This window comes from Betta splendens, chromosome 1, assembly GCF_900634795.4.
Source record: "Betta splendens chromosome 1, fBetSpl5.4, whole genome shotgun sequence".
Lineage (NCBI taxonomy): Eukaryota > Metazoa > Chordata > Actinopteri > Anabantiformes > Osphronemidae > Betta > Betta splendens.
The window spans coordinates 14,688,525-14,704,106 of NC_040881.3; the positions used below are offsets into that span (position 1 = coordinate 14,688,525).

General features: G+C 44.3%; 3 protein-coding genes across 6 annotated transcripts; 2 read left to right on the forward strand and 1 right to left on the reverse strand.

Annotated features, from left to right (window-relative positions):
• The first annotated feature begins 826 nt into the window (after positions 1 to 826).
• On the forward strand, positions 827 to 2,768 carry LOC114854070 (transcription factor JunB-like). 3 transcript variants are annotated; one of them, XM_055508852.1, is made up of 2 exons: positions 827 to 1,315; positions 1,555 to 2,768. In XM_055508852.1, the coding sequence occupies exon 2, from the start codon at positions 1,593 to 1,595 to the stop codon at positions 2,472 to 2,474; it is 882 nt and encodes a 293-aa protein (XP_055364827.1). In that variant the 5' UTR covers positions 827 to 1,315; positions 1,555 to 1,592; the 3' UTR covers positions 2,475 to 2,768. The 3 variants fall into 3 exon arrangements, with proteins under 3 accessions (XP_055364827.1, XP_029003983.1, XP_029003979.1); XM_029148150.3 differs by having other exon boundaries at positions 827 to 1,297; XM_029148146.3 differs by having other exon boundaries at positions 827 to 2,768.
• Positions 2,769 to 3,769: 1,001 nt separating this feature from the next.
• prdx2 (peroxiredoxin 2) lies at positions 3,770 to 6,779 on the reverse strand. Its single transcript, XM_029148170.2, has 6 exons — positions 6,621 to 6,779; positions 5,768 to 5,894; positions 5,426 to 5,579; positions 4,685 to 4,807; positions 4,477 to 4,607; positions 3,770 to 4,135 (listed from the first exon to the last, which is right to left on the reverse strand). The coding sequence occupies exons 2-6, from the start codon at positions 5,868 to 5,870 to the stop codon at positions 4,053 to 4,055; spliced, it is 594 nt and encodes a 197-aa protein (XP_029004003.1). The 5' UTR covers positions 5,871 to 5,894; positions 6,621 to 6,779; the 3' UTR covers positions 3,770 to 4,052.
• Positions 6,780 to 7,087: 308 nt separating this feature from the next.
• Positions 7,088 to 12,047, forward strand: LOC114860386 (protein Wiz-like). 2 transcript variants are annotated; one of them, XM_029158942.3, is made up of 9 exons: positions 7,088 to 7,190; positions 7,536 to 7,611; positions 8,000 to 8,503; positions 8,635 to 9,447; positions 9,567 to 9,908; positions 10,048 to 10,262; positions 10,349 to 10,505; positions 10,589 to 10,742; positions 10,879 to 12,047. In XM_029158942.3, the coding sequence occupies exons 2-9, from the start codon at positions 7,599 to 7,601 to the stop codon at positions 11,030 to 11,032; spliced, it is 2,352 nt and encodes a 783-aa protein (XP_029014775.1). In that variant the 5' UTR covers positions 7,088 to 7,190; positions 7,536 to 7,598; the 3' UTR covers positions 11,033 to 12,047. The 2 variants fall into 2 exon arrangements, with proteins under 2 accessions (XP_029014775.1, XP_029014784.1); XM_029158951.3 differs by having other exon boundaries at positions 8,003 to 8,503.
• Positions 12,048 to 15,582: the final 3,535 nt, after the last annotated feature.

Here is a 15,582-nt window from a genome sequence, read left to right on the forward strand (position 1 = left end):
CATAGAAAGACACACACACACACACACACACACACACACACACACACACACACACACACACACACACACACACACACACACACACACACACACACACACACAGAGAAGTTGGCAGCCTTGTAGAAGGACAGAAAGTCGAAGTGGATAGAAACACAAACGTGCGTGGGCACAGGGCCTGTTGGGGAGTGATTCAGAGGTCATTACCATACAGAGAAGACGTCTATGTCTTTTCTATCAAACAGATGTTCAGTTCAGGGGTATGTCTGCCCTCAAACTGAATACCTTAGAGGCTGCGTCATTTGTTCAGCCTGCCGCAACCTATAACTTATAGCACCATAATAACAAAGGTAAGGAGGTCCACTGGTCATGTGATGCCACATTCCTTTTAATTCTACTGAAATAACTGCTCAAACGCTGAATGGTTATTTAAAGTAGGTAAAGCCCGAGTGGGTTCAACTCCTTCCACCATTATGGATTAAAACCATTTTATCAACACTATTTAAATGTTGTCATCGCAATAACAACTTGTTTTGTCTTGAATGTGCCTTACTTTTCACACGTTGTGCCTCCTGATGTTCTGAGCACATCGCACCCGGGAGTTAACGCAACCTCTCCCTGCCTGGCGGCTGAAGGAGGGAAGCACTGCGCCTCCTCCACCTCTCACGCTGAGGAGAGCTGGGCGCGCGCCAGGATGGGATCGGCTTCCCGCTCCCGTCGGGGAGGAACCGGTGCGCCAGGATATCCAAATATGGACTGGCCCGTATCGGCTCGTATCGCGTGACTCAGCGCTAGAGTATATATCCTATCCCAACCGGTCGGGTGGTTGTAGAGAGCAAAGTCAGAGTGGCCGTTGGAGTCTGGAAGTTTGGACTGTAACAGGCTCGAGGCGCTGTGCATCACTGTGGGACACACTGAAACGGACCGTTAACACAGAACAAACGGCGCGAACGTTTCCTTGAAGTGGGACATTATAGCCCAAGGCTTTACCTGGGTTGACTTCACCTCACGCCGAATAGGCCTCGTCTTGTTTACTCTGCGAGTTCCTGGCAACTACGTCATCAAGTGTGTGTGTGACATCTCGGAGGCGGGGAGCGCGGAGCATCGGGCCAATCAGCGAGCAGGCCGGAGAGCTCCGCAAAGCGCACGGCATAAAAAGCCGCGGTGCTGGGCGGCCGCCTGTCAGTAAAGAGGAAACGCGTAGAGCGCTGTTTGAGAGCAAAAAAGGGGCTCATCTACACACGAGTGGATTGAAAACAACTGAATTAATCATTGGACTCCGCTTTGAATCCGACCAAAGGTACAAATCGACTCCTTGGTACAGTACAGTTCCACTATTTTGGAAGTTTTGCTGTTTTGGTAGTTTTGATCTTCGGTATAATAATACAGCGGGACTCTGTGCTGGAGATTGACTCGTTTTGGGACACTGACGCCCCGGTGTCCGAGCAGCACCTTTGCAGCGCACTCTTGTATTTGACTGTCTGATTTGAAATATGTCCACAATAATGGAACAGCCTTTTTATGACGACTCGTTTCTCTCTGCTTATGGCCACCCAGGCGCATCCCTGACAGACTACAAGCTGCTTAAGCAGAATATGAACTTGAACTTCTCCGATTCATATCGGAACGCAAACTTCAAGTCGCAGCACCTGCGCGCCGAGAGTGATTTCTACTCCGCGGGGTCGGCGGACGTGGGCTCGCTGAAGCTCGCCTCCCCTGAACTGGAGCGACTGATCATCCAGAACAGCAACGGAGTCATCACTACAACGCCGACGCCTCCCCAGTACCTCTACAACCGCGGGATCACAGAGGAGCAGGAGGGCTTCGCTGAAGGCTTTGTGAAAGCGCTGGACGACCTGCACAAGATGAACCAGATGGCTCCTCCGAACGTGTCCATCGGCGCCGGTGGCATCTCGTGCCCTTCTTCTGTGTTCGGCTCCCCCATGCAGCCGGAGTCGCTCGAGTACACCAACCTGAACAGCTGCAGCACGAACCCCAACCTGTCCGCCGCCGCCAACTACCCGTCCACCACAATCAGCTACCTGCCTCAGTACCACCAGCACGCGCAGACCGTCGCGCACGGATCCCACCACTTCCAGCACTCCCTGAGCGCGGCGGGGCTCCACTCGCAGCGGTACGGCGGCTTGAAAGAGGAGCCGCAGACAGTCCCGGACATGCACAGCAGCGACAACAGCTCGCCGCCGATGTCCCCCATCGACCTGGAGAATCAGGAGAGGATCAAAGCGGAGCGCAAGCGGCAGAGGAACCGGATCGCGGCGTCGAAGTGCCGCAGGCGCAAGTTGGAGCGCATCGCTCGCCTCGAGGACAAAGTCAAAGTGCTGAAAACGGACAACGCCGGACTGTCGAACACGGCGTCGCTACTGCGCGAGCAGGTGGCGCAACTCAAACAGAAAGTCATGACGCATGTGAGCAGTGGCTGTCAGCTCATGCTGGCGCCCAAAGTGAAGTCTTATTAGGGAAACGATGCACTTTTACGAACACTGGAGAAGAACCGCACTGACAACACAGCGAACAATATCTTTATAGCCGTTCGGCTGACGACTGGATCACACATTGCAAGACTAAAAAACAATACTAAAACACTTCGGGCATTTTTGAACAACGTTTTTAAAAGTGTCATTCTGGCTTTGCCTGTTTACATTTTCTTTAATGCTATTGGTGATGCCTATGTAAGTTATTCGTGTTTGAACCTGATTATTTTTTTTACTTGTACAGAATATTTAAGTAAATGAAATTGTAAAAAAGAGAAATATCCGGTGTTTTTCCTTATTGGGGTTGTGTATTTTAAGCCGTCACTTCTTAGGAAGGGTCACAGTTGCGAACTTCTCGTTAACGTAACCACACTGTTAGTGATCTCTCCGATCAGCAGTCGAGTTTACAGTAGCGGCCTGACGTTGGAGACGCCCCAGCGTAGGACTGTTTCCCTCCTGACGTACGCACGTCCCCCCAAATATGGCCAATTTAGCTTACGAACGTCACATCACGAGTCGGTTTCCGGGAACTCCCTCCTACACTACCCGTCAGAAGGGCTGTGCTCTCCCCTACACGCCCTCTTTTACACCACAGTGTGCATGTGTGTGGACGAGCCTTGTCAATGAGCGGCGCGTTTGAGAGTTAGGGGAGTTTCCCCATTCTGCTTTCAATTTCCCAAAACAAGCCGTGAGAACGTCAGTTCAGGAAAATGTTTGCAGAAAGTTCCCGATCAACACGCAGACGACTTTCTGGTGATTGAGAGATAGAAATTACAAGAACTGGTGCAAAGAGACGTTGGCACATATAGTGTTGGGAAATGAACTTGGAACCTACATGTAGGAGTTTATTGCAACCCAAGATGCACTTATGAGTCTAAATATATATTAAAGTTATTTTAGCTAAACAACATGACACATTTGACACGATGTGAAACTTGTTTTGATGCAGTCTGTATCCAAGACAGTCATTTAGGTCAGCGTTGTTATTTTCCTATTTCCAACAATCCAGCCTTTCCCAAGTCAGAGCCATGTGACACCAACAAGTTGAGCTGAGTCAAAGACAAGAACTCCAATATTAACAAACACTCCCCAGTCTGACACACTCAGATCATCTGCCAGACACAGTAGCCAGAACTGAGAGATAAAATTTAAAAAATGTTTGTTGTTGGCTTCATACCTGAAAGTTGTAAAGTCACTAAACTAGTATAAGTCAGTGTGCAACGCAGGAAGTCTTATAGCGCCATCTGGTGGCCGTAAATGGGACGACAGTACAGCAGAAGTCAAACTTCCCAAAGCTTTATTGAAGTTGGTAACATGACAGCAAGAAAAATATGGATACTTCTTCTGAAAAAGGAACAGAACTACTACACTTCAGTGCCTGAGACTATGAGGTCATCTCACTGTACTTTGGAAGTACGTGTTTCGGATTTCTTTTCCTAACAACTTCTGAAGATTTGTTGGGTTAAATCATTAGACTGGACGCCATGAGATACTGCTTCACACCGAGCCGCTCATTTGAATGCAAGTGCTATGGTTAGAAAGTCAGGTAGGAGAGCTTCACATTTACTGCTTGGAGAAGAATTCTTTGCTCTTTTGGACGTCTGGGATGATGGTATCGTTTCCAGGTTTCCAGCCAGCAGGGCACACTGCAGTGAGAGGGAGAATGGACAAAGTTCACCACGAGGAATAGACCATAATGTACCATAATAACAGACATTGGACTTTGCAAGAGCAAACATCGGGTTGGTAAATGAACAATGCAAGGTTATACCCACAATCTAACCGAACTGTGGAACTCCAGTAGCTTCCTTTGAAAAATGTTGTCCCCCCTACCACATGTTATGTTGGAGATGTGATTGTTGCAATGGAGGTGTGCATGTGAATAAAGTCTTGGATTCAAGTAAAAGAAACAGTTTTATATTATATCTATCTATTGGACATGTTGGTGTTCAGTGCCTGTAAATTAAATTGGGAACCATTTACTGACCTTCTCCATATTTATCTGTGTGCTGGAAGGCCTGGACTAGACGCAGAGTCTCGTCCACAGAGCGACCCACAGGTAAGTCATTGATTGTGATCTGCCTCAGGGTGCCCTTATCATCGATCACAAATAGCCCCCTGAGATGAAGAACACAAGGTTTCGGTTTTCTTTCAACACTTACTTGGTCACTATTACAAAATGCCATCAGCCTAACCTGTATGCGATGCCGTCGTCCTCCTTCAGCACACCATAGTCTGTGGAGATTGACTTGGTGAGGTCTGCCAAAAGAGGGATTTTCATGTTACCTAGACCTCCCTGCTTCCTGGGTGTGTTTATCCTGTTAGGATCAAATTACAGTGTAATTAGCGAATATCCACCGAATGAAGCATCCACCTGGAAATGACTGGACTGCGCTTAATTATTTAGGTGAGATGTAATACAAGCACTTCAACAACTGAACTTCCCATAAAGTATTTAACAGTGCACACAGAAGTGTTCTGAGCATACGGTAAGTGTGACTGTAAAAGTCAAATCAATAATGCAGTTGTTTAATTTATTGATAGATGATTAAAGGTTTACTTAGAACCTGGAATTAGAAACCGTTGCCTTAGAACTTATCAAGACTTTGCAGACAAGCAGAGTGACTGCAGATAAACTGATAAATTAGGGTGGGTGTTGCTTCACATCTACCAGAAAACCAAACCATTAACGATGTAATAAAACATGCCAAAAGGCACTAGACCATTTTAGATATACCTGACAACTTCATAACGGAATACTTTTAAGCCAAGTTGAGGTCTCCTGGCAGAGTTTCCCTACATAAAAAACCTTAAAGTAGTTGAGAAGGTTGTTCAGACCTAAAGAAACAGCATCTTGTATGTAGCAAAGTTCCTGGTGCACACAGTTACAGAGACCCGTCTATGACCTGAGCCACAGTTTTCTCAGAGACACTTACCATGCCAAGTGGCTGAAATGAGAGTCTATGGAGCAGCCAATAACCTCACAGCCGATATTGCGGAACTCCTCTGCCCTGTCGCTGAAAGCCACAATCTCAGTGGGACACACAAACGTGAAGTCCAGGGGGTAGAAGAACAGGACCACATACTTCCCTGCAGAGCACAAATGACAACATTAGCAACATGTGTATTCTGGTTTACCAAACCAACTGAAGTAGACTGGACCTTGCAGAGATGCATAGAATTTTATTTTACAGATATTGAGCATCATAACTAACATATGTTTAATGTATAAACACCATCAATATACTGGTGTATGTGATCTATGAGAAAACAGTCACCTTTGTAATCGGACAGCTGGATGTCCTTGAACTGTCCGTCCACTACAGCTGTGGCTTTGAATGCAGGGGCAGGTTTGCCGATTTTGGCGTTTCCAGAAGACATGATGCTGGTGGTGACACGAAGTTGCTGGGAGGAGACAAAAGTTACTGATGCTTATCAAATAGATAAGTGCAGCTGGGTGGAGTTGCCACCAGCAGCATTCTCGGTACAGGGAGTAAAAAAAAAAGACTAAAGACCAGTAACTCAGCAGGTTTTAAGGCTCAAAAGCTCTTTCACTGAAAGTCACATGCAAGTCATGCTCATTTCCATCCTTCAGTAGGGAACAACAGTCCCATAAGCGGATTACATAAGCGCAAAGCAATACTTGGATACACGGATTAATAGTTTTGTACTTTTAAAATGAAGCTGACAGAAAAACAAGCTTTAACTTATACGTGAAATATTTGAATACAATCAAACCCCACAAAAGGTCAGATAAGGATACTAGTAACTCTTTGTTAGCGCTTCAGAAACAAGATGTGATTTATGAAGCTCCGCGGTTGCAGCAGAAATGCTGGTCAAAGTTCGGGGTTAACTTGAGTTCAAGTCTGTCACGCTATGGACGGTGCTCTTTGACAAACGACAGGATTTCCTCCTGCAAAGTGCAGCACACGGACAAAGAAGACCCAGAAACAAAGGAAGAACCAGAAACAGGCCCGAACACTTGAGGAATAGCGAGGCAACCGAGCCTCGCCGCCTGACTAGCCTCACGTTAGCTTAATCCGTTGCATGGCCTTCTTTAGCTCTTTGTTCTGGTGCCTAAGTCAGGTGCACCAAAAAGTACAGCATCAAACAAACCCCAAAACAACTAACCTGTGACTCGCCTGTCGCTGGGTAGAGCTGTGGAGAACTTGGCAGAGCGAGCGGCTGCTGCAGACAGGAGACTAAGTACCAAAGGACGGAGAGGTGCGTGGAAGATGAAGGCGGGACGAGCGGCGGCCTCCGGATGTGGATAAACACCTTTCAAAACAAACGACTTCTTTTGTTTCGTACAAGCATAATTCTGAACCTTTTGAACGTGAATGCTCTCTTATGCAGCTTCCTGCATTAAATTCAACATTGATTCAAAAGTCAGCCTTTATCTATCTGGAAAATGTGCAAACAAGGATCAAGTATACCAACTGTAAAACTTATTTAACATATTGTCCTGCTGTTTCTTTAGTGTGTTTTTCTGTAGTTGTTGCAGTAGTGTTTGGAATATTCATAGTAAAATCTAAGACTTGATCGATGTTCTTATTTGAAATCTCTTAATTTCGAAGAAGTATATTTATTTCAATAAACGTTATTTTGAAGAACGCAAGCCCGGAAATGTCGTGACTAACGCTTCCGCTAGTGTTGTCAGTGTTTGAAATATGTTGTGAGGCAGCGGGGTCAGAGATTTTGGTAAAATCCCTTCGATTTTAATGTAACCAATAAGTAATTAGTTGTTTTTTTGGTGATGTAGAATGTTTAGATAATCTATGTTTTTGTTTAGATGAAATGGAATGAGCCCTAGCATGCAGCTAACGTTAGCTTGCTTAGTTACCAGTTAGCTTCCTTAGCTTTTATTAAAAGATTGTGCAGGGTCACTGTTTCATATTTATAAGCGCTAAATTAACGTTTGTTCTTATAGTTACACTCATAAATTATGATCGGTAACACACCAGTTCAATAAATTAGCATATATTTAAATGTAAATTAATTTCCATTAAGTCATTTCCTATGTTTTTCTATCACTTGTGTACACAGGATCTGGTGGAGATTGAGATTCTTATTATTCGAGATAAATTCACAATAATACTCTCAGTACGCATGGATTCTCAAGGTAATGTATGAGATTTCTTTTCAACGAAGTACAGAAATGTCAATTTTTCTTTCAGACTGTTAAAAAACGAATGAATGGAATAATATTGTTCATTTAAGTCACTGTATTTGTCATGCTGTTATCTTCATTTACATTTGCGTATCATTTAGAAAATTATGTTACCTTTATAGAAATGGTTACATCATAGGAAGGGGACCTTACTGTGTAGCAATTGCAAACTTGAATTAATTGAAAAGTTAGTATTCTTGCACTACTGCACAGATACTTATTGTTTAATAATATGCTACCAATAGTTATTAAATATTGTAGTTGTTATCTATTATGTATTGGATTTAACTTAATTCATCTGAAATTATGTTTGTATCTAACATTGTATCATTCGTTGCAGCAGCAGCAGCCCCACAGTCCACAGCAACTGCACAGCCAGTTATATGTGAAGCGTGTGGTTCATACTTTGAGACACGTCGAGGCCTCTCCAGCCACGCCCGCCTCCATCTCAGGCAGCTTGGTGTGACAGTGTCAGAAAGCAGCGGAGCACCTATTGAGTTCCTCTACCAGCTCATCCAGGAGAGAGGAGGCTCACTCCCTGATTTTAAAGCAGATTCATCAGGACCTGTGCCAGCACCTCTAAATAAAACAATCCAGCAGGAGTCAATAACTCTGTCCACACCAAAAGACAAGAATACTCCCAGAAAGCAACCTGATATGGTCATGACTCCACAAAAGATGGATCATGAGGACTCTTCTTCTAATTTAAAGGAAACCACTCACCTCCCCTCATCCCCTTCTGCTCTTAAGGTCAGTGAAAGCAGCTTATCTTCCTTAGAGCAGCAAACCGCCCAAACTAAACCACTCTGGGCACCGCTGGACACTGATGCCCCGATTACCTTAGGTATGACTCTATTCTACGCTATCTACTTTAATATACTATACTTAACTTTATGTTAGTTAATGTAATTTTTCAGTTTTAACAAAGTATAATACACTCGTTTGCTGATTCTTACAATTTGTTTAATCCTTTAGACACCAAAGATGATGTGTATGTTTGCCAACTTTGTGGCTGCTGGTACGAGACACGCAGGGGACTGTCCAGTCACGCCAGGTCCCATCTGCGGCAGATAGGAATCCCTGACGGTGACATTAAGGGCAGCCCTATTGATTTCCTTTACCAGCTTATGGCAGAGGAGGACCTCAAGCCCATCAGTAGTAAGCTACAGGAGCCACTCACTTCGGATAGTCCCTCTTGTTCCTCCTCCAAACGGCCTTCTGATCCATCCACTCCACCATCTCCCCCCAGAAAACTGCCTAAACTGCCATCTAAGGACTATACCTGTGTTCTGTGCGGGGAGAGCTTTGGAAATCGCAAAGGCCTGGGAAGCCATGCTCGTTCTCACCTGCGTCAGATTGGGGTGATTGAGTTATTGGGGAAAAAATCTGCAGTCGATACTATCGGGGAACTAGTCAGCAGTGGTGTGTTAGAACCACTGTCCGTTCCCAAAACCAAGACTACAACCTCACCTGCAGAGCCACCTGTACCCCCAGGCTCTCCTACAACCCTGACTCTATCTCCAGGTCCAAGCCAATCCCAGACGCCACTTTCCTCCAATTCCCTTTTGCAAAGTCCAGCAAAGAAGGATCAGTCTCCTCAAACCCCAGTTAGCAAAGCCCCAAAAGCTAAGAAAGGTTTTTGTTTAGCAGTGGATCCTCTCCTTAAGAAGCCCAAGCCTGAGCCTGTGGAGAGTGAGATTTCTAATCAGCCAAAGGCATCAAGTATTACCAGCAACTCTCCTGCACAGAATTCACCCACTGCAGTTGCTTCAAACCCTCTGAATACAGGTACAGCAGAACCCAATACCTCCATCCTAGTAATAGATTTGAGTTTTTTTTTCTTTGATTGGTGTATTTGTTTGCAAACATACATTAAATTGAAGGTGTTTTCTTGGTGTCTTCTTTAGATGTACAGTCCCCACCAACGGTCCTTTGTGACTTCTGTGGGCAGTTGTTTGATACGCGCAAAGCCCTTTCATGCCACGCTCGTGCACATCTGCGGCAGCTTGGCCTCACGTGGTCAATCAGAACGTCACCTATTGACCTCCTCAAAGAGGTCATGATGCGTGGTGAAGAAGGCCAGAAAGGGTCTTCAACTTCCGGCAAAGTCACGTGGAACAATCAAGGCTCTAAAAGATCCCGGGACAGCCTCCAGTCAAGTGAACCACCCTCCAACATCTGTGCTTCACCTTTGGATTATTCCATGAAAGAAAAATCCCCATCTGGCAAGAGCCTGGCCTCACATACAGGTAAGACATTAACACAGCCTTGTGAAATACCACTTACATCAGACTCCACTGAGAAAAATAATGGTCCTGTCTGTTCTGATTAAATCCATTAGTACGTTATTAGTATTTGTTAAAACCTGTCTTGTTGTCTTTGTGTCAGATGCATCTTGTGAGCTTTGTGGGTTTGAATTTGAGAACCGCAAAGCTCTGGCCAGCCACGCACGGGCTCACCTCCGGCAGCTGGGTCTCTATGAGTGGAAAGCAGATGGAGCAAGTTCGCCAATCGAACTCCTCAGCGAGCTGATCCGGAAAGACCCAGCCAGAGTGTCGGCGATAACCCAGCGCTACCGTATGGGAGACCTTTACATCAAGAAGGTGGACTGTGCTGTCATTGCCCTTTTCACACACACACACATGCAATTCATTAAAATCTCATTTGTTGTACGTTGCGTTTCATTCAGGCCCATAGAGGTACTGCATCACCCTCACTATCTTTGGAGTCTGACTCTTTGCCTGGCAGCAGCTTCAAAGCTGAACAAAGGTCGAGCAGAGAAGACTCTCCCAGACAATCACAGGTCCAGGCACGGACTGGTGACGTCCATATTCGCTCCTCAAGAGGTGAGAGTTGAACAAGGAGGTGGTAACGAATGTACCCGCACAGATTTTTACAGGGATATCTCTATATATACTTATAATTTCAGGCATCCAGCCACCTAAACGCGTTCTTGCTACGAGGGAGGAGGGTCAGGACTCCCAGCAACCCCCCCGGTCCGGCAGCATCCCTGCAATGCTGCCAAAGCCGCCGCTAACACCACTGGTCAAACTGGTGGGCAAAGTCTACTCCCTCAAGTGCAGGTCAGTTTCTAAAGTTCAGAGTATAAAGAAACATATTTGTCGTCACAGTGAATGAGGAAAACGGAATATTCTTTTGTCATCCAGTCATACGCAGGATGGGCTGTATTGTTTGACCACGGTGTCTGTGTTCCGCCAGGTTCTGCGAAGAAGTGTTTCATGGACCTTTGTCTGTTCAAGAGAAGTGGATCACACATCTGCAGAAACACATCCTGTCTCTGGGCTACAAAGGCAAAGCCTCTCCCCCTGCCCAGGTGGCAGCTTCAGCGCTTGTGGACCCAGTGGCCGTCTAGTCAGCCACCTGCATGTAAGTCAGGCCAAACAACGCTGCCGCCTTCATGTGTCCCATCAGAGTGGAGCGGAGGTGTTGAAGAATTGTGTCAGCGAGGTAACCTTTTGTCCAACAGAGGGCAGACGTGAGGCATATGAAGGAAAACATCAGAATGAAATCCACTCAGATGAATTTAAATAAATGGATCAGTGGATGCTTTGGAAAATGTGTGGAAACCTTTTTCATAGTTTCCATCGTCTTTCCCCTTCCTGCTCATCTATGGCTTTCAGTTTGTACAATGTGTTTGGTTGTCTTATTGTTAACAAACGCCGTGTCCAACACAGATGTACTGATCCTGGTCTAAATGAATCTTTTGTCATTTCTGTACTAAGTGAATCTGTACAGTAGCTGATTTACTGTGATGTGCTTATTTTTCATTTTACATGTTTTGCATTAGATTCTCTTTTAAATATAGTAATCTGACTGATTTTTAATCTGAAAGGATTTAATTTTTACACCAAATGATGGAAAGTAAGGCATTTGTACCCGACTGATATTGGAAATGTTAAAAAAAACTGAGTAAATTACGTTTATGAATGCTGTCCTGAGCCAACTGACACTGTGCTTCTATCAAGGCTTTCTTCAGGTATAAGTGAGAGTCACATACTGTGTGCTGATTTTTTTAAACATTTGTGTTTTAAAAATACCTCTTTTTAATGTAAAATGAACTGGGTCATGTATAGAACTATACAGTGTATAAAACACGTTATTTTACAAATGCAATGCAACTTAATGAACTTGAATAAACAACAAACATCCTGCACTTGAGCAGCAGACACAGGGCTAATAGTCACACTGTACAAAACAATTCAGGACCCACTTTATCTCAAGGCTTCGTAGACTCACATCGAATGTTTGTATATTTTTGTGTTTTTTTTGTTATTTTTTTTTGGTTTAGTTTTTCATTTTCTCCCTAGAATCTTCTTTAATTCCTGCTTTTAAAATAAACGTTTGGGACCTAAACGATGCAGACACAACGTTAGTTGACTGCTGTTGTCTTGTCAAGTGCACAGTTATCTTATTTTGTTTCTTGTGATGTTTGTAAAACTCATTTGGAGTTTTATGGTTTGTTGCCAGGCCTATTGTATAGATTTATGTGGAGTGACACACAGTAAAGGTCCCACACACAGACGATGAGCACATCTGTGTCAGATTTACACTTTGTTATGCAGCTGATAGATGGTTTACCGCCATTAGTCCCTTATCTGAAGCCTTCAGACAAACATTTCATCTTGAAAGCCAAGCAGGATGTTGGCTTGGCAAGTCTCCCATTTCTCCATCGTCTTCCATGTAGTTCGCTACTTCTCTCACACCATCTGTTGATTTACCACGTGTTTACACATTCCTTAAAAATCAAGTCATAAATGCCACATTGTAATTACAGTATCTCTCCATTGTTTAAACCAGCAGCCTTGTGCTCCCAGGCAGGAAATTTGGTTCAACTGAGTTCGGTCAGAAAATCATGAAATTTGTGGAGAGACACTTGGCTAATTTAGCACCTGACTTCCTGTATGAGCTGTATAAGGCCATAAATCATATGACCCTCTACAGCACTTGTAGTAGGTCATCCATCCTTGGCTGCTATTAGATCGACTCTGAATTACTCGACTATAAGAAGGTGAGAAGAGAATGAATGAGTAAATCTGCTAACTTTGCAACTTTGAATTCTGAAAATATAAACTGAAAGCTCAAGTAAATTCCAAATGTAAGGATGTACAGAACATCTTAGATGCAGGAGCTCAGCATTCCAATACATCATGAGTTCCGTTGCAGCACAACTCTGATACCTTTTCCACTTTGTCTCCATCAGTGACAGGATACCACCTCCACACTGCTCGGTCTCTGTTCAACATTCTGATCACGTCCATGGTCCCTGGAGTCTCATTGCGTGCGATTTACTACCAGGAGGATTCTCGTCTCCAGCCACCGATGTATAAACCTCATGTCTGCTCCTTTGCTGCTCTGCTGCCGTGTGGCATTTATAGAGCGAGCGAGTAATTCCACCTGACAGGATCTGACCAGACTGTTGCTCACAGCTCTCGACACCCGATGGGTCAAACACAGAGACTTGCTGTAAAGAGCAGGTTTCAAAGCCCTCCTTGAGGGGAGAGCCCATATTAGGGAAACATCTGTCTTCCAGGATCTGGTATAATAATTTTAGGTTTCTGCATGTGGTTGGTGGGTTGAGGCTTTATTATGGCTCTATTTGAAGTAAACTGGACAGCTTAATAAAATCATTGAGTCCTTGTAACATCTGGAGTAACTAAGAAAAATATCCAGTTTTCCAGCCTTCTCTGAACTTTCCTATTAATAATAATTTTATTGCTTATATTTATTTAAAACAAACATTCGTATAGTGTTTCAAAGTGTTTTATCAGAGGAATATAATTATTAATTATCTTTATTAATTCCTATTTTAAAAAAGCGGAATCTTCAAACTTGGCCTTAAATTTCCTGTTTTTTATGAAGCACTAATGCTGTTGCTTTGTTATCTGGAAGGAAGTGGGGTGAGCGATTAAGGGGGGTGGGATCAGGCTTTCTCCATTCCTTCAACTCTGTGAGTGACTCATGTGTCTGGAAGTGAACTCTTTCAGCATCTCCAGCGTGATTTATTGTATATTTTGGGGCCTTGGCTGAAAGCGGACTTTTATCACGCACAACTTGTGGCTTTGCAATCATCCCTCAGAGAGGACAGAACCCCCAGCACTCCGCAGCTCCGGCCATGCTTCATTTGTACTTTTCCATTATGTATTATAGCGCTTTCTAGTCTGTGAAAAGTTGACGCACACTCATATAAAACACAAACGTACAGTATGCATTAAAGGAACTATGGAACAAACAGCAGCATTTAGGGGGAAGAGAGGTTATAATTAATTCACGGCAGCTTTCAGACTGGGAACGCAGGACACCGGAGCCTTTTCCAGTGCCATCCCACCGGCCCTCCTCACTTTGTCCACGTTACCTCGCATAACATTCGGCGTTGAGGTCACTACCGGCCGCAGGCCATCAGGCCCTCCAGTGATTTACAGTGGAACACACGCATGACCCGCTGCCAAGATGCTTTTTGGAAATCCGTCCCAGACAAATTCTTGCGTATTACAACTAAGTTAACAAGCAAAAGCTGTGCAACGCTAGTGAACAAAACAAGATGTCAGCTGAACAGATGCCCATTCGCTTAGAGGTGCATCAGACAGGCAGACACTGACCCTCAGAGCGCAGCAGAGCTGCAGCAAAAACAATTAGATCCTTTCATTTAGATCACATGTGGGCTTTTTGTTATAACATTATAATATTTGTTTCAACTTTTTTTTTTTTTGCAGTCACAAATTAAACTGAGAGTCACTTGAGTGCTGAGTTTAATTTTTCCAGATAATTATTCCACCCCCAGACAGATGTGACCATGAAATTATGACCACTCTAGAGATTCAGAACAGACTTCTGTCACACCTAATTATCATAAGCAGCAAAAACATTTAAGCCCAGTGTTTGTGCATGCTTAAATAGAGCGTGTGGGTGGAGGAAGCCTGCACTTGTGTGAATGGGAATCTGTGGCTGGCGTGATAAGTGTGTGGGTGTCCCCCGCTGGGACAACAAGCCAAGCAGATCCATCACGGTGGAAGGTTAACCAACGCCACCTATGGTCCAGCGCTGGGAGATACAAAAATATGTGCATGCCTCATAACTTCAGTGCGGTTTTGCCACATATAGAATGTTCTAGTGTAGTCACTAGTAGGACGGTTAGATTAACATAAATGAAACCCCAGGGGGCGGAGACAAGTTGGAATCTTGCAGAGCCTTATGTTGTAATGATGTGGTTTCATTTGAATTCTGTTCAGCTCGTGTTCATCTTTACACAAGAGACCTTAGTGTAAAGTGTGACTGCGTAGCACAGGACGTCCTTTTGCTGTAACGGGAGCAGTGAGAAGCCAGGCTACCGCCAAGCTGCAGTGTGGTGTGTTATACACGGAGGTTTTTGGCCCATTTTAGTAACCTGGACATCTACATGAGACAACGACAAGCTAGCAACTCAGAAACGATGGAAAAGCACAAAACGAGATGACCTCAAGTGCTCTCCAAGAAGAAGGTTGTAAAAAAAATCCTGAAATTGGCAGGATGATGAAAGCATCACGGCGCCTGTCTTTCCTAAAAAGTATGACTCCCACATGTGAGCGTCAAACCAAAAATGAAGTCAGGATTTGTTCCGAGTGTTTTCCAAAGAACATTCACCTGAGGTGATCCCTGCAGCACCATGCTGTTCTCGCCCGCACTATTGTCAGAAGTAATACATACTGTAACACTGTTGCTGAAATATTAGAAGTAAAAGTATTAGAAGCATTTTCTTAGGAATCAACACAGTACTAGTTTGGAGCAAGAAGCGAGAAGACGTGGAGCAGAAAGCGACTGCAATTTTCATGGTCTTGACATTTAACACCTCTAATAACCCCACAAACTATTCATGAACCTATTTGACATTGATATATTAAGACATTTTCATCACTGGGCCATTTTTAT